General features: G+C 43.2%; 1 protein-coding gene across 1 annotated transcript in view; it reads right to left on the bottom strand.

Annotated features, from left to right (window-relative positions):
- Positions 1–515: 515 nt before the first annotated feature.
- Positions 516–24,616, bottom strand: part of APAF1 (apoptotic peptidase activating factor 1) — a 60,108-nt gene continuing 36,007 nt past the window's right edge. Inside the window, exons 19-24 of the mRNA XM_075600708.1 lie at positions 21,759–21,884; positions 20,864–20,983; positions 16,975–17,100; positions 13,115–13,240; positions 2,927–3,046; positions 516–789 (exon numbers count right to left, since the gene is read on the bottom strand). Of these exons, the coding sequence (XP_075456823.1) occupies positions 613–789; positions 2,927–3,046; positions 13,115–13,240; positions 16,975–17,100; positions 20,864–20,983; positions 21,759–21,884 (795 nt within the window). The 3' untranslated portion in view covers positions 516–612. The remainder of the gene's footprint in view (positions 790–2,926; positions 3,047–13,114; positions 13,241–16,974; positions 17,101–20,863; positions 20,984–21,758; positions 21,885–24,616) is intronic.

Raw genomic sequence — 24,616 nt, 5'->3', positions numbered from 1 at the left:
CCATGCCCCCCCAGCACACTGGCATTCTCGGCTCCCCACCATTCCCAGCCCCCATCAACACCATCAGCACCCACACATCGCCACCTTTGCACCTCCCCCATCGGCACACCCACATCCGCACCCCACATCAGCACCAACCCTCCCAAATCAGCACACCAATACAATCACCATCAGTACAGCCACAGCAGCACTACCACCGCACATGGGCCGCGTGGACCACTCCCCACCCAATGCCACACCCACACCACAAACATCCCGGGCAACGCCGGGGCTCTCAGCTAGTATTTTATAAAGATTAATCCAACACGTATGCTTTAAAAAAACAAAACAAATGGAGAGAGGCTTCCTGAAATAAGGTCATTTTGGTTTAAAACAAAACGTGGAACAACTGGGTGTGTGTAAATAAAAGTATTGGTACTCTGCGCCCCCTATTACCACCACACTTCCACCCCCCGCTTACTTTACATAGATACACATCTCAAAGACTCAGAGTTCTGTATGGGCCGTCATCAAAGCAGAATAAATGGAACAAGCTAAATATATCACTGGTACTATATCACGGGTACTATGTCACGGGTACCATGTCACGGGTACCATGTCACGAGTACCATGTCATGGGTACCATGTCACTGGTACTATACTGACAGAAATCTCAGCGTTTACCTTGGCACTCTTGTCAGCAGAGGTAGATGCAAATTTGGTGGCATCAGGCGAAACATCACAAGACAGAACTGCCTCAGTGTGGCATCGAAATTCTTGTTCAATACGTCCAGTCACAAGATCCCATATCTGTAAAGTATTTTGAAATGACAACAAACTGACTAACTAATTACACTCTCTATCAGCGCTAGATCCAACTAACAATGATGTGTATAGTGATAATATACACAAAAACAAATAATGAGCTAGAAGATCAAATATATTATATTTCTGAATAGTTATATTTATAGGTAACAAAAAAAAAAAGGGATAGTGTTCTGTACCTGGAAAGCTAAAGTAATTCCAAACTATACAAAACAGAACTCGCTCATTTTTTAAGATATACCGATAGAGGATATAGCCCCTAATTCTTTAACCTATGATAGCGCTGACCAAAGTCAGTGGAGAAATCCGTGTGATCGCTGCACATCGGCACTATCAAAGGTTATAGAATAAGGGCTGTAAACGGCAAAGTACGCTTAGTGTTGTGATCCTGGCGCAACAAACACATATATATATGTTGTTTCATTTATGTGATAAATATATTTTACATTCATCATTAAAAATAAATCCGTAGGGAAATTGGCACTTAGAGGGTTTATATTGAAATATACTATAACCCACATGAAATACTGAATCCAATTATTAATGTCTCTATTATTGGCAAGCAGTAGTTACACTAATTTTTCTTTCTGTACCCCAACCCTCACCTTATCCACAGAAAGTTTGAATAAAGAACAAGTAAAACATTTTATTTTTTATTTTTTTTTAAATGTGATGTAACAAAGAAATATACTGGGGAAAAAAAAGAGCGGTGACAAAGAATGTAAAATAAAGACTCACAAAAGCAGGATTAGGGGATATTAGTGCATAACCAGTCTAAAAAAGACATTGAACACACAAATCAGATGTAAGATATAGTAAAGGATACAAAAACCTTTAAAGGGTGTTACAATGGTAATAATAAAAGCTAAAAAGAGAAAAAATGTGTACAGAAAAATATGAATGTAAAAAATATTTGAAAAAAATATTGAGAAAAAAAATAGAAAATCAAACAGAGTGCAAAGAAACAACTAAAAATGTTAAAAAGTAGAAAAAAGTGAATCATTGTGATAGCCAATTTACAAACTAAATGACAAACTCAGCAGTAGGAATCATTAGCTTTCAATAAATGCTGTTAAATCAATGTCTACATTTAGCCCTTGAGGAGACAAAGTCTGGAGTTTGTGAATCCGATATGTCTCTCTAAATTGCATAAATCTATCACCCCTTCTTACGTCTGGGCCTAACAACTTATATCCCTTTAACAGTGAATACTTTTGAGTCTTTATTATAATATTTCATGAAATGCTTGGAGACTCCATGTTTCATGTTCTGTGTCTCTCTTATCGTCGTTGTAGAGGTAAAAGTCATTAACTACATTCTTTGACTGCCGAGGAAAAGGCTATTAAATGTTCTTTTTGACATTATTTCATAACCATACTTCACGAGTTGTATGGTTTGGTAACGCTGAACTATGACTAAATAGGCACTTCAAATGGAAATATCAAGAAATTCCAAGTCAGGAAGTGCATTTTTTGCGCTTTTGCAAACAAATGCATTTAATGAGTTTTACCGCTACAACAACATAATGTTGCAGAAACCTATTCTTCAGGGGCCTGTCAGTGCGTCCTACAGATTGTTTTCAGCAAGGGCATTCTAATAAATACGCCACATAGGAGGCATTGCAGTTTATACAATGTCTAATAGTCAGAAGTGGCTCCTGTTACTGGTGAGGCAACACGTTTGTTTGTATTTGTATCTAAAAAGTCAGTTATAGCACATCTCTGAGCACTTTATTCATAATCTGCCAGCTCCAGAAGTGCACGCTGCAATGCAGGTGCTTATTTCTTCCATATTCCTTTATTGGTGCTGCAGAGCAGTAGGTGTAATGCATAAGCATAGGGCGACTGGATATTTGAACATCTGAGACCATATTTATCAAGGCAAAAGTGGTGCAATTCTGTATCGAATAAAAAATCCTTCAGAAAACAAAAGGCAATATTTTTTTTGTTTAATACATCTGGATCAATGTTTTTGCTCCAGAATTGCACCACCTTTGCCTTGATACGTACACGTTATTATCCTAATAAATACATTTCCATGTTGTTTGTTTTTATGGTAGCCTCTTTGGACATAAAATGGGCAGGGTATTTCTACTTGTTACATATTCTGAAGTCTTTCTTACCTTCACCGTTCCATCAAACGACCACGATAGGAGTCTTGAATCCAGCAAAAGCCTAAAACCTTTTACGGCTTCCTTGTGTGCTTGTAATGATATGCACTGCCCGGCCATCCAGTCCCACACCTGCATCACAAACATTATTATTAATGCACAAATACCAAGAGAAGTTAAAAAATAGATACATTTTTTTAAAAAATGCCAAAACAAATTCAAGCAATATTTTCCTCCAACCATATGGTTAAATCAGAAATGGGCTTTGATGGAAAGTTACAGCAATTTAATTATAGGGATTTCAAACATTCGTGCACAAATGGTAAAAATGGCATCTGCTATGCGCACATGTGTGTGAAGCGTGGAAAACACATTTAGTGGAAAACTAAAATATGTAGAAAAAGCACAAAATATGGAACTCTTTATTTTTTTTGTGTACCCTCTTTGATGCTACAGCAGTAGACCCCAAAAGTTGGTTTACAAAAGAATCGTTCTTTGACGAGTCTGTAAGCATTATGTACTGTGAGCAAGCCCTCTTATGTTTTATAAAGTGATAAAAAGGCGCACTCTCTTTCTGGCTACAGTCATGTTAATTCACTTACATTGGTTGACTGGTTTTTAATTCAAGTTAATAAATAGCACATATCTAACTCCTAGGCAATAATGAAATACATTTAAATAAAATGTTCAGGTTACGTGCATGAAATGTCGATATGAAAATGCCAACATTGCTCATTGTATATGGCATCTTAGGGAAATCTCCTCTTGATTTTATAGTGTTACTACTTGATGTGACGGTAACTTTGTGACAGGCTATAATAATACACCAAATATCTGGGTTGAACTGAACGAGGCTTAGATATAATAAAGTATATTTATTCCTTAAACAGGTGAACACAGCAATATAGTACAGTAGCAGGCAAGAAGTAACACTTAATTGGGGATGGGGGATGAGAAGTATCAGATAGCAATTCTCCAGCAATCAGGTAACAATCAAGATGGTATTTGAAGACCATGGATATAGGGTTGACCACAGTTTATATATCTTTGTAACCCTATTCCTAACATTGAGTACAGGCTATTGGATAGCAATTACCTGTATCCAATCCTTAACGTGGGAACACATTTTAACCCATGCCCCCCAGCTAGTTAGCCCATGCGCACTAGGACCCTGAGGGTCTCATTTCTGTAGCCCCACATTTACATCAGGGACGCCGGCCAGTCTGCCAAAAGGAATATCTGGCAGGATGCCCCTTGTTTGTAGGTGTAAAATATGACACTCACAGACCACTCTAGTTTGAGGCGTCTCCGCCTTCAGGTAAACAGTGAAGGTGGCAAAACCCTTTGAACAGTACTTAGTCTCTAGACATTGGGTCGCCTCTCTCACCATCTGCTTCCCTTTGTGCAAAGGAATTTCCTCTGGTTTTTATCCCTGCCTTGGGATACAGTATTAAAAGGTAAAATACAAACATATTAAAATATCCGGTTCCGTTGGGTCCAGCGGGTCCAAACTACCCAGATCTCAATGCCAGAACTGGGACACCATATGGTCCAAGTTTCAGCCCGCTACGACCTTCGGAACCGGAGATACACAAATACTACTTAAACCGTTTCCTATTTTAATACAAAATTCTCCGCTGTAAATGAAATCATGGTTTTTCACTAAATCCCCATTGAAAACAACGGGCTCCATCGCCATAGACTTTCAATGGCAAACCGCCGCCGTTGGCGGCTATGGGAATCCGCCGCCATAGACTTTCAACGGGGCATCGCCGCCGTTGAAGCTTATGGGGTTTCTCCGCCATAGCCGGTCAATGGAAATTGGCCGCCATTGAAGTCTATGGGAAAATTCCCGAACCTTTAAGGGGGTCCATACTCCGTCGGGTTGGTCCGAGAGGGTCAAGGATGGTTCTGCAGCCATGCCGGAACAGTGCCTACAGGTACCCCAAACCCTGGCCCTCGGGACCCTCCAGCACCGGAGATATGGGTTCCTGATTTGTAGCTTTTCTGACAGTCATTTTCTTGAGCTGCTTCTGCCGCCGCCATTGGAACCTATGGCGCGACCCGCTCTCTCAGCACGACCCTTTCTGGGGGTCCTGGATTCGGGGACCCGGTGGTGGTCGAGTGGGGGGGAGGTCTAGGGACTAGGGGCAAAAATAATTTTATTTCTGGGTGCCCTAGAACCGAAGTTTCCCACGCAACTTAACGTTGAACTTGACTAATCAGTGATCAAAGTTCTTTTTCAGATAAAGTATCCGCTTTGCGGTTTGGACGGGAGCCAACTCGTTCCTGGAAAGCGCCGTCGAGGAATCTCCATTGAAGTCAATGAGCCCATTGACTTACAATGGGAAACCGCCGCTCCTCCTCTCGGACGCCACCTGCTGGTCTTTATGGGAAACAGGTCCAAAACAGCTAGATCCGCCATTGAAATGAATGGAGCTCCAATGGCGGCCTATGGGACCCTGCAAAATGGTGCCTGAAAAGGCGGGAAAATTAAACAAAGGGCTATAATCACTACAGGCATACCCCGCATTAACGTACGCAATGGGACCGGAGCATGTATGTAAAGTGAAAATGTACTTAAAGTGAAGCACTACCTTTTTCCCACTTATCGATGCATGTACTGTACTGCAATCGTCATATACGTGCATAACTGATGTAAATAACGCATTTGTAACAGGCTCTATAGTGTCCCCGCATGCGCACAGCTTCGGTACAGGTAGGGAGCCAGTATTGCTGTTCAGGACGTGCTGACAGGCGCATGCGTGAGCTGCCGTTTTATTATTGAGCGATATGTACTTACTCGCGAGTGTACTTAAAGTGAGTGTCCTTAAACCGGGGTATGCCTGTATACAACTATTAACCCTTGCCCTCCCAGATGGATCCCAGTGTGTGTGTGGTGCAGACACTGATATAACAATAAAACATGGGAACAGGGGAACATACATTTTCATGATAGAACAAGGGGTAAACCACATTCCTGGACTGCAGTCCAGTTAACCCCTTGTCTCCCCGGTGCGGTCAGAGGGTGGCCATATGGGGTACAACCCCTTTAATACTGGGCCAAACCCTCTCTCCCTCTACACTTGCTTTTTTAGACAAGTGGGGAAAAAATGCTTATTAAATTATCACAAATAGCAGGCTTGGTTGCTCTGGCAATGTGTAAATCTTCACTAGTGAATTAGTTACAACCAGTTCCTCCAAGATAGAGCAGATGAACTCCTACCTTTAATTATGAATATTGATAAGACACAATCTTTTAAATGTATCATAGATTTGGCTAATTCTTACCAAAATGGAAACCCTCTGAACTTTTCCTATTCCTATCCAAGGAAACAATGGCTCCCTTTAAATATTCTGAACGGGTGTTTGTTCTGTGGGGATTGTGAAAGAAATTGGCATAGTGTATAATATGAGATGTTTTATCCACATATAAAAAGAAAGGGATTCGAGCCACCCCCATTTTTTCAGGCGGTGGGAAAGATTGTTTCATGTTTTCAAAGTTGATATTTTTTAGTACCAATAATATTGATTATTAGACCAAAATATTTACAATCTAAAATAAAATATTTACAAGCAAGGGCTTCTAGGACACTTGCAAGATTTGTCTTTCTGAATTTTATTAACAAGAGTAAGTCATACTCCGTTTGGTTGTTGGAAATCATATATAATACGATGAAGAAATGTAAAAAAAAAAAAAAAAAGGTGGAATTCACCCCAAATCAGCTTTGCACTAAATACATTAAAAAAAGAAGAGTAGCCAATTAGACATAAAACCCTAATTTTTTCCCAAAAATAATCTAAAAATCTATTGATTTAAAAAAAAAAAAGCTGTGTGTGCTGTGCACGCGCATAGTAAGTGAAACTTAATTGACTTTTGTCACAGAAATTGTATTTGTGTTGGTGATGTTTTAATTAAAAATCAAAATACAATTTCACTGACAAAACGCAAATAAATTTGACTTAGAATGCCCGTGCTCGGCACACATCCCCTGTATTAGTGCAAATAGCTAAGTGTGAATTCCTCGTGTTTGCGTGTGACTGAGAGTGTGCGTGTGACTGAGTGTGTGCGTGTGACTGAGTGTGTGCGTGTGACTGAGTGTGTGCGTGTGACTGAGTGTGTGCGTGTGACTGAGTGTGTGCGTGTGACTGAGTGTGTGCGTGTGACTGTGCGTGTGACTGATGGTGTGCGTGTGACTGATGGTGTGCGTGTGACTGAGAGTGTTCATGTGACTGAGAGTGTTCGTGTGACTGAGAGTGTGCGTGTGACTGTGCGTGTGACTGAGAGTGTGCGTGTGACTGAGTGTGCATGTGACTGCGTGTGACTGACTGTGTGTGCGTGTGACAGTGCGTGTGACTGTGTGACTGTGTGTGCGTGCGTGTGACTGAGTGCGTGCGTCTGAGTGCGTGCGTGTGACTGTGAGTGTGCAAGCGTGTGAGTGTGCGTGCGTGCGACTGTGAGTGTGCGTGACTGAGTGTGCGCGTGACAGTGTGTGTCCGAGTGCGCGTGTGTGTGACACAGGGTGTGTTTGACTGTGTGTGACACAGGAGGTGAGTACGAGTATATATGAATGACGGATGGCAACGCTGGGCCCCTCCTCCATCTTGATCGGGTGCTCGGTGTAGCAGGAAGAACTCTCCCTGTGAAGTTGTCCTAGCATGACTCGGGCCCCCCCACTTCCCCAGGGTGGGGCGGCTCCTCGTCTTCCTCCTCGGCCCCCCTCAGCTCCTGGGTCTCCTCCGCCTGCTCACCTCCCCTGCACGGGGGGTCCAGGGGGAGAATCAGGATCCTGGGACTTGGGACGGGCAGGATCCCAGCACGTCCGCCTCCCCCCAGATATCCAGCAGGGCGCGGGTCTCCATGTCAGACAGACATCCTGCCGGACAGGGGGTCGGTGACCGGCCCGGAGATCAGCTACAAGCAGGAGGCAGGCATGTGAAGCAGTGGCAGCGCAGGGAGGTCTCCAAGCCGTGGCGTCCGTGAGCGTCGCCATGACTACCGCATGTGCGGCATGTGAGCGGGCGCAGGGAACAGCGCATGCGCGGCATGGCAGCGGACGTGTGGGGGGGAATGGCGCCGCTGGCCGCCGCTTCTGCGCATGCGTGGCGTCTGGAAGCGTCGCCATGACTACTGCGCATGTGCGGCGCGGGCAGCGCAGAGCTTGGCGGTGGCTGAATAGGTCCCCTTGCTGCCTGTACCCGAGTGAGATCAGCAGAGCATGCGCAGGGGGGCTCTGTGGAGTCTCCAGCCCGGCAGAGCGCGCGGCTGGGACAGAGAGCGGGTCTGGTCCCAGGAGCCGGTGCGGGTTGCCCCGGATGCCGCCTGTGCCCATCTCCACCTGAGGGAAATTGCGGCCGTTAGGAGCGGCGCCGGCGGCTATCGCCGCCGCCGCCGCATATGTCGCGGCTGGGACAGAGAGCCCGGGGAGCCGCTGTACATTAGCAATGCACGTGGGGGGAATTGCGGCCATTAGGAGCGGCGCCGGCAGCTATCTCCGCCGCCGCATCTGATTTGTGGAGCGGGTGTGATGTCAGAGTTGGGGTCGGGCTGAGCCAGAACACAGCTCGGCCTCAACTGCCAGCACTGACGTCACATCCGTTTCATTTCTGTCTCCACAATTCTTTTTTGCCCCAGTTCGAATGAGGTGCCACTAAGGAAGTTTCACTTCAAAAAAAATAGTTTTCAAGGATTGCGACGGTATCAAGGAGTCTTAGTGGTTGATATTTCCTTTCCCAGAATCCCCTGCTTGACTCGTCCTCCCAAGGCAGTGGCATCATCAGATTGGAATTAAGTCTTCATCTGATTATGTCTGTCATTTTGTTCTATCCCAGACTGATGAGGATCTATAGCGGGAATTTCACCCATGTAATAATAATAATAGCATGTTCTTGTATAGCGCTTCTAGTTTTTACGTAGCGCTTTACAAGGGCATTTTGCAGACACAGTCACGTGGAGCTTACAATCGATGTTTTTGGTGCCTGAGGCACAGGGAGATAAAGTGACTTGCCCAAGGTCACAAGGAGCTGACACCGGGAATTGAACCAGGCTCCACTGCTTCAAACTCAGTGCCAGTCAGTGTCTTTTACTCGCTGAGCCGCTCCCTCTCTCTATGTAAACAGATGTAAGGAAGTTTAGGAGCAAGCTACAGAAATACAGTATGAAGGGGGCACCATCTCAAACGGAAAGAAAAACAACACATGTTTTTTGCACATGTAACCGCCTCAGTGTAGGATATGCGGATATGATTTTCTAAGGAGAACTGCAAATAATGTATGTCTTAAAGGTTATTTAACCCCTTTGCTGCCAGTGGTGCCTCCTCTCTCCATGTTATTTATAAAATGATCATTTATTGTTAATATTTGCAGAAAGTTGTATATCCACCTGTGGTGCCAATAAACAGCAGAATCCTGCAATAAATCCCTTTGCTACGGTCCATCAATTTAACAAAGCTGCATTCTTCATCAAATGAACTTAGAAAATGAATATACCGTTTAGTACCAAGTTCTTATCTGTATCCATGTGCAAATATTTATCATCAAATAGGTTGAACTGCATACAATATTTACTCTTCTCAATAGGGAAGCAGGTGTGATTGGAGAATGTCCCTTGAACCTTGGCTTCTTATGCATTTCTATATTGGGGTTGGTTGTCTTGTAACTCTGAACTATGCCAGTATCTCCTTATATGACCGTCTTTGGTGACAGAAACAGACAGTGATAGCAGGAATAGACATGTGGCTACCCAGTCTGCTACAAAGATTAACCCAGAATCTTTACCTTTATCTGAAACGCAGGGTCTCCTAAGATTTTAATACTGGACACAGACTCCATGTGAGTTTTCACTCGGCAATTACTGGTAAAGTGGTATCCGTACCTGTGCTGGTAATACATCTCCCTACATAGCCAAACACCCCCCTCACAGACCCTGCTACTTTGTTACAATGCTTGGCCACTTTGAAGATCGGGTATGATCATCTTTCTTCATTGGTTGTTCTCATAGTAAGACCTATGAACATAGATCCTGCCCAGGGCCACAATCATACAGGGATTACCAGGACTAGGGTCCCCTTCCTTCACTGGGCTCCTTCCGGAGCTTCCAACAGCCCTCGCCCCGGCTCGCCCAACAACCTGCCCACAAGTGCATTTGTTTGTCTGCATTATCATTTAAATGTCTCTTCCCCCATGAGTTACTAGCCTAGCTGTCCTGTCCATGGGACTCATGCAGTACTCTTACTATTTCAGTGACACAAACGGTGACTGAAGTATGTATGTCTTTATTGATATAGCGAATAGAAGCATGATAAATTGCTGCACACTATTATAATCAGAAAAAAGGGGATACAACTACCGGTGCTCCCGGTTCAGGATTCTCTGTATCAATCCAGGGTATAACGAAGGGAAGAAAATCAGGGCTCCACGGATTTGCTCAATAAACTAATTTATTGCCAATAGACTTAAGGTTTCGGCCACACAGGCCATTTCTGCTTTTGATGTGTGGCTGAAACCTTAAGTCTATTGGCAATAAATGAGTTTATTGAGCAAATCCGTGGAGCCCTGATTTTCTTCCCTTTATTTATAAAGCGCCATTAGTGTACATAGTGCTTCACATTAGTACATTAGAAGTCAGGGGCTGAAGAGTACAAAGCCAAGGGAAAAACAGATGTACCATAGAAAGAAAAAACCTAAAGACAGAAGTGAACAATCATTAAGTCACTGAGGGGCCTATTCAGTAAACTGCGAGGAATGCATTTTTCAAGCTGTTAAGGACAATATCACTCAAACAGATCTCGCTATATTCATTAAATATTTCTTGCACCATGTAAACTGTGCAGTATGTGTTTGTTACGTAGCTATTTCGCCTTTTTAATTCCATGTATGAAACTAGAACTGTGGGTACGGAAGGGGGGGGGTGATGAAGCCCCCCCGCCCCTGGGTGATGAAGCCCCCCCCGCCCCCATGGATTTAAACATGTAACATTATGGTAATGTATATATATATATATATATATATATATATATATATATATATATATTACTGATTATGAATAGTTGCTGCCCTCCTGATTTGATGGGACAGGTACATTTTTATGTAAATGAGATAACCTAAAAAAAAAAAAAAAAATATATATATATATATATATATATATATATATATATATATACTGATACCTCTACATATATATATATATAAAAATAAAATAATATTACAAATCGGTATTGACCAGCTATTCAGTAAACTGTGAGGTAGGAATTGACAGTTAAAAGTCTCAATTTGTATCTCCTACTTCAGTCAGTTGAGATTGATGGTTTGATGTGTACATAAAAATACGAGAAGATGCTAACGATATGGGATAGGGCATTAATACCAATACAGGTAGTTCTCGTTATCCAACGTTACACTTTACAACGAATGGCATATCCAACGCTTTACACTGCCTCCCTACGGGCTGTTTTTCGATGTCAGAATGCATTATCCAACGCTCACCGCCACTGATTAACATGGGACTCACTTTACAACGGTTTCACTATCCAACGCTACTTCCAGAACGGATTCCGTTGGATAACCGAGTACTGCCTGTATTGCACAGAAGCTGTTAAAGGTGAATTCTCACATACTGTATAAACACACTGAACAAATGTCAGCGACAAGTTTAATAGGTTAAAGTTGGTCAATGAATCACTTGTTAAAATCATTTTTGACAAGCAAAAAACTATTCTTTTTCCTTTTGGGTTCACTGGATGCTGTCATGGTTGCATTTAAAGCACCAATTTAGATTGTAAACTCTTCGGGACAGGGAGTCCTTTTCCTAATGTTACTTTGATGTCTGAAGCGCTTATTCCATTATGTGCTATATTATTACTGCTGTATTACTGCTGTGAAGCGCTATGTAATAAATGGTGCTATATAAATAAAGATATACATACATATATAAACTTGAAGTTATAGGCGATTATGTATCAAGGGAATTTGGGAGTAGAACTGGCTATTGACTATGTCAACATTCTTATTTTGCCCCGTCTGCACCATCTTGAGCCTTAGGGAGTGTCCGTAGGAGGAGTCAGGAGGAGTTACATGATGCTCATGTTATAACGAGACATATCACATTCTGCATCTCTCTGCGAGACATGCCTTTCCCCTTTTAGGCTGAAGACCCGCTGCGGTCGGCGACGCGTGCGGCACCAGCCCCTTACCTGCAATCTGTTGGTCCCCGCTGCCTCGTCCCTCCGTGGCTCACTACGTGCTGTGACGCGTCAGCCGGCCAGTGCTACCAGAAGGTGGTGTTCTGAAGTGTTGACGCATCACGTGGTGCGCGAGTGTGCCAATGAGGAGGTAAGGAGGGGAGCAGGGAAGGAGCTACGGGAGGAAGGCGGGGGGAAGTGTGTGTATGTGTGTTGTGTGTGGGGGATGGACGGACCGTGGGGGACGGACGGATGGACCGACGGTGGGGGGGGTGGGGACACACGGACGAATGAACCCTCCGCTCAAACCACGCCTCCCCCGCTCCGGCTCCCTACAGACCGCAGGTAGCGGTCAATTGCCTCTCAGTGCGCCGCCTGCATGCAGTGCGGGCGCGCTGACTGAGGCAGCGGGGCCTCAGCCTTACTTACACCAACAAATTTCCCAAATCTGATATAGGAAACTGTTCTTATATATGATGCAACTCTACTCCAAAAAAAACGGAGACGTGCGTCATAACACAGTTTCCTCTTTACTGACAGACCCCCTAACTGTTACTAATAATTACAGGTTGAACTATGAAAAAATATTCTTACAATAATCTGTTTTTTTGTTGTTTGTTACTTGATGATTAATCATATCAACCCTTTAAATATATTACTGTCATGAGTTCAATTTGGCGAGTCTGCACCTTTCAGAGTGACCTCCCGAGTTCTGTTAGGATTATGAGATACAACCCAAATCCTCCTGTTTTTAAAAGTAGCAATGTTTTGGGATATAGAATCCTTATGATGAGACTATTCCTTTATTGGGCGATTTCGCACTGATCTTATCACAGCTTAATGAATAGGACCCCGGACAACTTATTGTGTCCCAGAAAAGAAATACACTGAACATTGTTCATAGTAGATGAGGTTGAAAAAAAGACATCTGGCCATCAAGTTCAGCGTAGGTTACTATACTGCTGTCGGCGGCACAGGGGTATGTGTAGAATATAAAATGGAGAGAGGGAGACACACTCACCCTAATTGTAGAATCATCAGAGCATGAAATAAGGTATTGTCCATCCGCAGAGAACTGGCAATGCTGCACAGTGTGACTGTGACCCGTCAGGCACTTCAGGTCTTTGCCACTGGATAAATCCAAAACCTGTCACAAAGATTAAACAGTGGAGGTGTTATTCATACCTAGGCTTCCTGTGTTTATTTTTTTCATAAAACCAGTGTTTATTTTTTGTTATCCGTTGTTTTCATTTTATTAAAAAAAATATCCATGTTTATCATAGCTACACAGCTAACAATTGAATTTAAAAAATGACACGCATTTGAACTTGGTGTTTGTCGGTGCACTTATTTTCAGTTTCCTTACGCCCCGTGATGCTGGCTTCTCCTGCCTGTGGACGGGCTACCAAAAGAGGTGGAATTTAATAGGAAAGGATGCTTCATTTACGGTGTTAATCGGTTTTAACCAAATGTGCAAGATGATCAGACGGTGGTGTTTTTTCGGTTAAAACCTAAAACCGGAATCCCTAGATATACCATGTAATTGTGAATGCATGATATGCTGAGTAAATCTAAATAAGACTTTTTATTACAATAATCCACTTTATATCCATTGGTGCCACGTCATATGTAATGTAGTAACAAAGGAGAGGGAGTAGGTGGTATGATACCTTTTATTGGATCAACAAGTAGTTGATATGTTATAAGCTTACAAACCTCTCAGGGTCCTTCATCGGGTATGGAAGGGGTGCGCAAACTCTTCACCGTGCGCACCCCTGCCTGCTCTCCTCGGCGCCTCGCACCCCCTGTCCCCCCGCTCGACTCCGGAGACGTCACGTGACTACGCGGCGTAATTTGACGTTGGGTTACCAGGACAACACGTCACAGGAAGGGAAGTGTATTATAGAGGCCTCGTGCGGTCCCCCAGCATGTAATTTAAATGCCTGGGGGGGGTAGGGGGGAGAGCGAGGGACCCCTATAACTGCAGCGCCCCCCTGTTTGCGCACCGCTGGGGTATGGCACCGAGAGGTTCGAAAACTTGTCACATATCAACCACTTGTTAGTCCAATAAGAGGCATCTTCCCACCTACTGTACTCCCCCTCCCTCCTTTGTTGCACATGGAAGGTAGGACCAGGCCGGCCACCCACCCTTCTTTACTTGTCACATGTTATGGTCACTAATAGATGTAGAAGTGAAACCGAAAAGCCTCCAATTAACAGAAAAGCTTTATTTTAGACAATCTGGCCGCATAAAGTTATAAAACTAAATCAGAACAGCAGACAAACAGGATTTTAATAAAAAATGATGTGTTCGAGTCCTACTGTAACATGGTTGCAATAGTTCCCAGTCTTCTGTGTTCTCGAATTAGCCCTGCTTTATATTCCAACGACATTATCCTTAAAATACACATTGCTATTATTGCAAAGGAATGAACAAATTAGTTATTGAAAATAAAGTAGCTGAAATGGAAGATTATGGCAGGGGAAAAGGTCCCCCGCCGTCATGTAAAACCAGGGCTTTAAATGCAATTAGAAACCATTGCAAGAAAGGAACGTTTATTTGCTAAGCAGGAGGCTATTGTCCCTGCTCAATTTTCCATTCCAGTGACATTTATTTACATTTTACCAGATGATCAGAAACAAAATGAGGCAGTGTGACACGGCGACACCTGTGTGGCTGAGAGGCATTATTGCAGTAGAATGGATTTTGTATAGTTCTGCAAAACCTTTTGTCTTCTAATTGAGATGATCTGAGAACACAGTGGCAAGCTCTGTAGCAATCCAGGAACATGCTTTCCCACAGCGGCAGGTCTAATGGGCTTTTGTGATGGCCTGAAATAAAACCTGCCCTGTATTTTTAGGACCCTGCTGCTATTAGTTCATTCAGTTCAGATATCAAGATACGGTACATTAGCTAATACCAGGTACATATGCACCGGTCATTTTATCATTTTTGCAGTTGCCTTTTGAAAACTGTTCGAAGTGCTGTTGGAATGACTGATGGTGATTCAGCTGTCTATACTAGTGTGGAATGAAATGGCCAGCCTACCTTTGCAACTCGGCGTAACCAGCATACAAAACACTGTTCCTTATTTAACACTTTGCATTGTGTTGCAGGAAAAACAATGAATGAAATATATATACATATATATATCTCCTTGTCACACAAAATGAAGGTGTGATACCCACTCGACCTTGAAATGTCAGTGTAAGTAAAGGTCGTGCACTAGGGGAACAGGTATGAGCGAAAAAAAGCGCCGTCAAAAGGATGTCTCCTATGGTGGGGAGATAGGAAGGCCCCAAATTACAAGCACTCAGTTACCCTATGCTTGGCAAATATGTGCGTCAGTAATAGATAGGCTGCGTCACACAGTATCTGGAGTAAGGCTGTATCTGGTACCGTGTTGCCCTAGAGCTGGACATGTGACTGTCCCAGGTGGATATGTAGTGGATAAGTGAGCAAATGTAAAAGCACAAATTAAAATCAATTCCATGAATACATCGGGAACAAAAGGGCTCCAGCCGCTCTGCCAAATGGATAATTGGGGTGCGTTAGGGAAATAGCAATGAATAGGAAACAAATAGATACAGGTGTTGCCACCAAAGATGGGGCAAACCCTGAGGCCCAATTGTGTGCCCTCGCCTATTATCAAAGAATTGTAAATAGTATAATATAGTATCTGACTAAACAGGGACAGCTGCCGCGTTAGCTTGCCAGTCAGTAGGCTCAGTTAACAAGGGTTGCACGGCTTCTTGTGAGCTGCAATTCCTGCTTGGCAGCAGCCCCTTTGCATGTGCAGTACCTTATGGAGGTCCGAGGACTGGCAGGGGTGCCTCCGCACGGAGGAACGTGCAGTAAAGGAATCTCCGGTAAGGTGCCAGAAACCGACCAGTACACAATTAAAAAACTCACCCTACATACATAACCCTACATGTTAAAGGGAGGGTAGGGTAGAGGGAAAAAATGGAGATGTAAGTCTATCAACTTCGGCTGACCTACCCCTGGGTACGGTCCTGACACCGCCGAGATTAAACTGCTAGAGAAAATAGCGAACAGGAACCAAGAGGTTCTGCATTGAGACCGCTGTAAAGCAGCTGTAGATGCCCGTGTATACGATTGACGGAGTACATGTCACACAATGCGTGACGTCAAAGTGACACCTACCCTGACGTACGTTTCACCTCAGCTTTTTCAAAGGGTAAACACAGCACCAGATACAGCCTTACTCCAGATACAGTCTACCTGTACAGTCTATCTATTATTGACGCGCATATTTGCCAAGATAGGGTAATTGAGTGCTCGTAATTTGGGGCCTTCCTGCCTATCTCTCCACCATAGGAGACATCCTTTTGACAGGGTTTTTCTTTCGCCTATATCTCCTTGTCCTCCAAAACGAGTCTCTTTTTATGAAGGAATACGTTTCAGCTTCCAATTCAAATGCTACATTTCTACTTGACTTTGTTGAACTGTACAGTATATGTACTTATTTACTGTATTGAAAATGCTTTAGGTTTGAGCTAACTTGCTATTGCTTGATCCTGCCTATGAATACTGATGATGTGCATACAGGATGTATAGAGCTTTTGGAAAGTGCATTGAGGTGCACAATACATCTGTCGGTGAGGTAGTGAAATGTACAGTATGTGAGCGGTAACACTTTACACTTCCAATAACAGTGTGTGAAATTCAACTCCAACCTTTTTCTGTAATCCCTCCTCTAAATTGCAAAATCCATGTAAGGGGAAATAACTGGATGCAGAAACATCAAGGTTCAACATCTGTGTGTGTCATTATTCAGGTTCAATTGGGCTAATGCAGATGGAGATATTGCCACTGTAATGAAAGTATGGCTTATCCCCCTCTCATAAAATCAGGGTTACCTTCACAACGCCATCTTCCTCTCCAATGGCTGCAAAACGCAGATCGCCACTGAGACAGCAGCACGTGATGCATGATTCCTGTGCATTGGTCTCACACACCACATCTCCAGTCCTCCCATTGATCAACTGAAGTAATATAATAATGATTACAATAACTAGTTACACAGGGCACCAGAACCAGTAAATAATTGCACATTCCTGACATCATATTCGTTATATGACAGAGATCACCTTACTTATGAGGTATTGTCATGTAATAAATGTATGTTTGACGCATTTCTCCACACGAGGCCAGATGCTCCACATCGCTGCATTTGGTGGTACACCAAAAGTTTAGTGCAGTGCAAAAAAATGTTTTCGCCATATTCTTTCCCTGTTAAAGTCACATGACATCTGGTGATCCCTTTGCTGAAGCACAACACGTGATCGAGAGGCTTCCGCACCAGCCTGCCTCCCTGTCATTTAATGAACCAGCCACGAGTATTACTGTGCATGTCGCATCTCATTGTCGGACTCGGGGGTGGGCAACTCCAGTACTCAAGGGCCACCAACCTGTCAGGTTTCCTGGATATCCCTGCTTCAGCACAGGTGGCTCAATCAGTGGCTCCCTGCTTCAGCACAGGGGGCTCAATCAGTGGCTTAGTCGAAGGCTGAGCCACTGATTGAGCCATCTGTGCTGAAGCAGGGAGCCACTGATTGAGCCAACAGTGCTGAAGCAGGGATATCCTGAAAACCTGACCTGTTAGTGGTCCTAGAGGACTGGCGTTGCCCACCCATGGTCTGACTGCTTAAATGTGACTGTTCTGAAGATTCGGATATTTGTATGAAAATCTTCTCGCAAGTGCAATGAGGAGAAAGGATTAAAAAAATGGTAAATCTTTTTCATAAATTGAGCAACATGTGAATACACTGATTCTGATGCTGCAGGAGACTTAAGTCTATACAGTATTTGACTTACTAACCCCCCCCCCCCCCTGTGTTCCCTACTTCAGCACAGGGGGCTCAAATAAAAAAGAATTACAAATAAAAAACATTTGGGAGAAATTCTGAAGGTTTTAGTTTGATGTGAGAAAATGAAAAGCCCTTAACATTTTAGTCCAAGAAAAATAAAATCTGTTAACAAGAGAAAATTGCATTAAATGGAAAAAAAAAAAAAAAAAGGAACTAGTTAATTGCTAATTTTGAAGTTAACTATCGAAAGTTGACTATCCGTGGAGTTCATAATGGGGATAGCAAGCTGAAGGTGAAGGGCATTCTGGGAGAGGGAATTGCCCATAGATTTGTACATTATTTTGTGTTGGCAGAAAATAGGAGGGCAATTGACACTATCCATTGCCTTCTTGTTATTCTGGAGGAGTTCATATCAAGGACATCTGTTTCTACACTGGTTGCTGAGGTTCCATGGTGATTCCTGGCGGAGGCACAAGTTGTTCCAGATTAGTATCATCTCTTATGAGATTGACTGACTCTACATGCTTTTGTTCTAGCTACACTTGTGAGTGTGCTTTTTTAAAACTACTATTAATGAGAATACTTTTTGCGCAGAATTACCATATGTGGCATGCGCCTCTCTTTTTCATATATATATATAAATATGTAAATATAGCTGTATGCTCATCTGCATGTCTAAGGCAGGTCTGCAACCCCGCCCTTCACCATTATCACCCAGCACACAGCACTTCCACTGCAGCAAGGGATTCTGGGAAATTACATGCAAATGAGCACGCAGTGCCACTTTTTGCTTCAAAAAACATTTTTAACATGGTTCCCTATATATATATATATATATACTGGCTCGCCTTCACTTGTTTTTAATCACTCCGGGAAGAAGCCCACCGACGGGTGAAATGCGTAGAGTGTCTGCAATGTACAGCTTTATGTGATTTGTTTGGCGTGACCTTTCATTACCTGATGCAGCACTATGGACTTTTTCAATCTTTCCATGAGCAAGCGTTGGAACACAATTATAACTACTGAGGACTATTGAGGACTGACTCCTTCTGCTATTTAGCTACAGCTGAGTATTATCTCCCTTGCTGTCTTGGCACTATCTGTCCTCCGTTGTGAGGAATCAATCTTTCAGCGTGTCTCCAACTGCTCCTGAAAGCGCTTGCCCTACGCGTTTCTCCACTTCGGCTTCGTCAGGGGCAGCAGATTGAGTCCTCACAACGGAGCCAATGCAGTGCATCATCGAATTTCAGAGACAAAATCTCGCGATGGGCCACGTGATGAGGAAGTAACCACACGAGCGAACAGTGCTGGTAACCGGCGTTCTCCAATATCGAGTGTGAGAGACTCGCTTTTTTTACTCTCAACTGCTTGTATTCAATTCACAGCATGTGAGTTTAATACGTATTTTTTGTTTTTAGTTATAATTTATTAAAAAGGTTTTACACTATCCATGTTCTTCCTTTTTATTCCCTACCTATTCCTTCTGCGAGACCCATCCATCTGCCAGGTACTTTCCGGTAACATATACATTGTGATTGCTGTGTAACCAATGATCCTGAGGACACAAAGACCACAGAGAGAGACAGACCAACGTTGGAAGCTGAGTTCCTGAATCCCAGAGTGGATTAAAGGCTGATAAATGTAAGTGCATACCTTACCATCTAACACCTGAATTGCTCAGATATACTGCCCTATGATGTTCTTCTTTTTTTCTCTCTCCCTGCATATTTGCACCTAGGTCGTTCTTTTATATATATATATATATATATATATATGCAAATATAGCTGTATGCTCATCTGCATGTCTTAGGCAGGTCTGCAACCCCGCCTTTCCCCATTATCACCCAGCATACAGCACTTCCACTGCAGCAAGGGATTCTGGGAAATGACATGCAAATGAGCACACAGTGTCACTTTTTGCCTCAATAACCATTTTTAACATGGTTCCCTATAGGCTTAAGCTTGCTGCATGGTCACAGCTTTGAGCACAGCCAGGGTTAAGGTGCATACCCAGAAAACCACCCACAGACAGCTGTTTCGACCTTGATGGGTCTCATCAGTGTGGGGTTGATTTTACTGGGATGCAAGAGAGGCTTATGGGATAGGCCAAACCATAATACTGAGTTAAGTTATGGTGAGTAAAAAAAGTGACAAAAACCCTCCACAGGAAAGCAAATATGCAAATATAGCTGTATGCTCATCTGCATGTCTTAGGCAGGTCTGCAACCCCGCCTTTCCCCATTATCACCCAGCATACAGCACTTCCACTGCAGCAAGGGATTCTGGGAAATGACATGCAAATGAGCACACAGTGTCACTTTTTGCCTCAATAATATATATATATATATATATATATATCAACTGTAAATATTACTGTATGTTCATTTGTATGTCTTAGACAGGTCTGCAACCCTGTCTTTCCCCATTATCGCCCAGCATACAGCGCTTCCACTGCAGCAAGGGATTCTGGGAAATGACATGCAAATGAGCACTCAGTGCCACCTTTTGTCTCAAGCTCGTATTACACAAGCAAATCCTCAAGCCAATGCATGCTGTTTTAAACACAGCTTTTAGCTTTTATACATACATATACTTTTTAGCTTTTATACATACATATATACATATACACACACTTCATTTATTGTATTAAAAAAAATCTGAAGTAATGGAAACAAAAACATGGATAACAAATTTGTCTTTCAGGATCTTCAGTTGGACGATCATAAAAAACCCACTAAGACCCAGATCCACAAAAGGGTGCTAAGCGTTGGCACGCATTTACTTCCATTTTTATCAATGGGAGTAACAGCGTGAGCAACTTTACCACCCTTTTGTGGATCTCGGCCAAAGTGATCACAAGACTTAAATCCCCAGGACTCCAACATCCTGCTGCTCTGCATGGAGCCGCTGTACCAGTTTGTATAGGACAATTACTTACAAGTAAACGGTCTCCTTTGTCAGGTGCCAGCACAAATACTTCTTCACCACGGAATGCCACATCAAAGTCACGCTTTAACATTGTATCTGATGGTTTGCACACTTTGTTTGTTTCCCAAATCTGTTTATTTTAAGTGAAACAAACACACTGTTAAATGCTTGGTAACAAAATGTTTGAGAAAACAGCAGGGGCAAACCCTTGGGGGCTTATTCAGTTTACGTCAACGGGAGTTTTCGTCAGTTCGCTGCACGATCGGCTGCTTTGGGACTTATTCAATAAACCACTTAGTTGAAAGAACAAAAAAATGTTTTTCTACAAACATGCAATATATTCTAATATCCACATTTGTCCCGTTTGCTGTATACATCGCAGAATAAAAAGCAGTTGATAAGGGTGACACGGAGGGGGAGGGTGAGGAGGGGAGAGGGGGAGGGGGGAGGGGGGGAGCGGGTTTGGGAGGAAATCACTTTACAGTCATATATCTCTGAAACAGAACTATAACAATCCCAGCTCCTCCTGCAGCGAGATTCAATGACGAGCCACATTTGCTATTTGACACATTGCCCAAAAAAACATTCTGTCACCTCTATTTTCTTTTCTCTCGCTTCAATATAACAATGATTGTCTTTGTTCATGAATTGTTATATTCTTTCATACTCCTTTGACATGAGGGAAACATTACATGGTTCAATCATTCATAAACCAAGAGAGACAGAGAATATTTATAATGCATGCTTACTATGAAGGGAAATTTCTAATCAAATTGTGTTGAATCAGTGGCTATTAAGAACTATGTAAACACTTGTACACGTATAGTAAACATATGCTAAAGTGCTGAACAACTGTTGCAAAGCACAATTTGTAACCTAGAAAAGACATGCTTGAAGTAACGCACCTTCACAGTCTGGTCATCAGAAGAGGTCAGGAATGAGGATCCCTCTGGGGAAAATCGGACACAATGAACCCAGCTCAAATGTGCACTAAAGTCAGCTATCTTCATGCTGGAGTCTATGTTCCACAGCTAAAGAGAAACAGATACAATACAGCTACAAAGCAGCTTACACGTTGTTTTTCCAGTGTCTTTAACAATATTAGTAATGGTGGGGGGGGGGGGGGGGGAAGGGGGGGAAGGGGGGGGAACGCATACTCCCAAAAATGCATTATACATGTATATTTTTAACAACTTATATTATTTCACATTATTTACTGCTAGAGGTGTCAGCTAGCACTTTGGGAGTAAATTAAACCACGTCTAACAGCACACAAGCCACTCGCTGGCAATACTTCACTCAAGTTTAGCTTGTTATATACAGGAGTGTATGGAACCACATAACAATACATATGACGATCTGTCACTGTACTGTATTTAACATTCTCTGTATAAAATGGTGCAGTCCTATATATACTAGAATTATTGTTAACATGCTTTGGTAAAAAGGGTATAAAAATATAGTCAGGGCTGCCAGATGAATTTCAGCCTGGAATGAATAAACCTATTCACAATAGTGTGTATGTTCCAATGTGAAGGACCCATTTTCTTCTATCCCTGGTCTGTGGTTGCTAACCTCATTGTGATTTGCTTTATCAAAACATGCAAGCCCTCTCCCCAAATCACTTATATTTGGGACTGCATAATTTAAACTGCACGAGTGTGCTTTGGAAGCCCTGCATAATTGGTATGTGTGGTACATAAAGCACATTCTATAGTGCCGGGTGTGTGCTACGCCGTGCGCGCGGATTTTTAGTTGGCTGACGTTAGTCAGCCTTTCTATAGATGTGCCGCGCGCACGGCAGGGAGAGGGGAGCCAACAGACAGCGGCGAAGATGAAGAAATTCATCTTTTCGCGCCGCTGCCTGCGCTCAAATGTATGTATTGGTGTGTATGTGTGTATGTATGTATGTGTGTATGTGTGTATGTATGTATGTATGCGTGTTTGTATGGATGTGTGTGTGTGGATGTGTGTGTGGGGGGGGGAGGGTAAATAAATGCACACACAAAAAAAAAAAATATTAAACTTTTTTTTTTTTAATTTAAAGACATCTTACTTACACTCCCCTTACACTTACACTCACACAACATATACACACACATACACGCATACACACTTACCTGCAGCTCCAGGCTCTATATACACGGAAAGCATGCGGCACGTGCACGTGCGTTCGCATAGGAACGCGCGGCCGCACGGCCACATGCTGTATAGAACGGCCCTAAGGTTCAATTGGTTTTGATTTTAAGGAGTGGCTCAGTGAGTAAAGACACTGACAGGCACTGAGTGTAAAGCAGGGGTTCAATTCCTGGTCAAGGTCGGCTCCTTGTGACCTTGGGCAAGTCACTTTATCTCCCTGTGCCTCAGGCACCAAAAACATAGATTGTAAGCTCCATGGTGCAGGGACCTGCAAAATGTCTCTGTAAAGCACTGCATAAAACTAGTCATCATCTGGAAAGCCTAATTTACTGCACCACAAAGAATATCCTAAATTATATGACACACAATATTTTTGTTCGGGACTCGTACTTAAAACAGCCATATATCCTAAATATCCTAGAAAGATTCCCTCAATTATTTGACTAAGACCCGCTTTTACCAACCCTCATTTGTTTTTGTTTTTACACGCTGGAAAGCAGGGGTTCTCCGGAGACGAACCGCCTTATTATTGAGACCCACGCTGTGCAAAGTAGGGGGCGCTGAATTTGTCTAGATGGTTGCAGAGGCCCCGCGCTTTCCCCCCCGAGGCATTTAAATGAAATGCCGGGGGATCGCGTGAGGCCTCTGCAACTCTAAACTTACCTCGACTCTGCTGGCGTCACTCGTCTTCATGGCAACGCGGCGTCAAATTACGCCGCGGGGTCATGTCACATGACACGCGTCAAATGACACTGCGGGTCACGTGATGTCACATGAACGGCGCATCAAGGTAAAGAGGGGGGGGGGAGGGCGCGAGCAGCATAGGAGGTAAGGCACGGGGGCGCAGCTACAAAAGTTTGCGCTCCCCTGATTTAGACCACCCTGTTCCCGAGATACTGACCAATAAAGTTACCGGTATTACTTCCGGGTTTTCACATGGAGATATAAATGGCTGTCCAATAGTAATCCAGAAGGGATTCCTATTGGAAAGTGTTCATGTATTATCGCCATAAAAACAGTAGCACAGGTCAGGTCATAACAAAAACAATGTGGTTTTGTTATTTGGGGAAGGAGAAGCTAGTTTGCTAGTTTAACTGGGGAAGGGGGAAGCGGGGTGGGAGAAAATCCGACAGCGATTTTGATCCAGGAATTATCCTTATAACATTTACAATGACCGTACCATGTTAAAGAAGCCCAGTCAATAAATAAAAATATAAAAATACTATGGCATATACATAGTATATGAATTCTTCAAAATGCAGGTCTCCTCTAGGACAGCGGTACAAAGTAGAGCTCTGCTCACAAGTTCATAATGCAATTCTTCATTTATTGTAACAGCCAAGAACAGAGGCTGTTCCTCCTCTGTTCTTTGTTGTCACAATAAATGGAGAATAATAAATACATGGGGAATTGCATTGTGACTTGTGAGTAGAGCGCTACTTTGTACCTCTGTCCTAGAGGAGACCTGCATTTTGAGGAATTTGTTTGTCTGTGTTGTGTTGGCTGCACAAGCAGGATTCTCCTCGCCTGAAACTATTTCCCCGCATTTTGGAACTGTACTATAAACATTGTATGTAACATGGGCGGAAGGATTGCTGTCGCTCAGTGGTAATGTCAGTGCCTC

The sequence above is a fragment of the Ascaphus truei genome, chromosome 5 (assembly GCF_040206685.1).
Source record: "Ascaphus truei isolate aAscTru1 chromosome 5, aAscTru1.hap1, whole genome shotgun sequence".
Taxonomy (NCBI): Eukaryota; Metazoa; Chordata; class Amphibia; order Anura; family Ascaphidae; genus Ascaphus; species Ascaphus truei.
The sequence above is the reverse complement of the archived record's forward strand: the minus strand, read 5'-3'. Positions and strand labels throughout refer to the sequence as shown.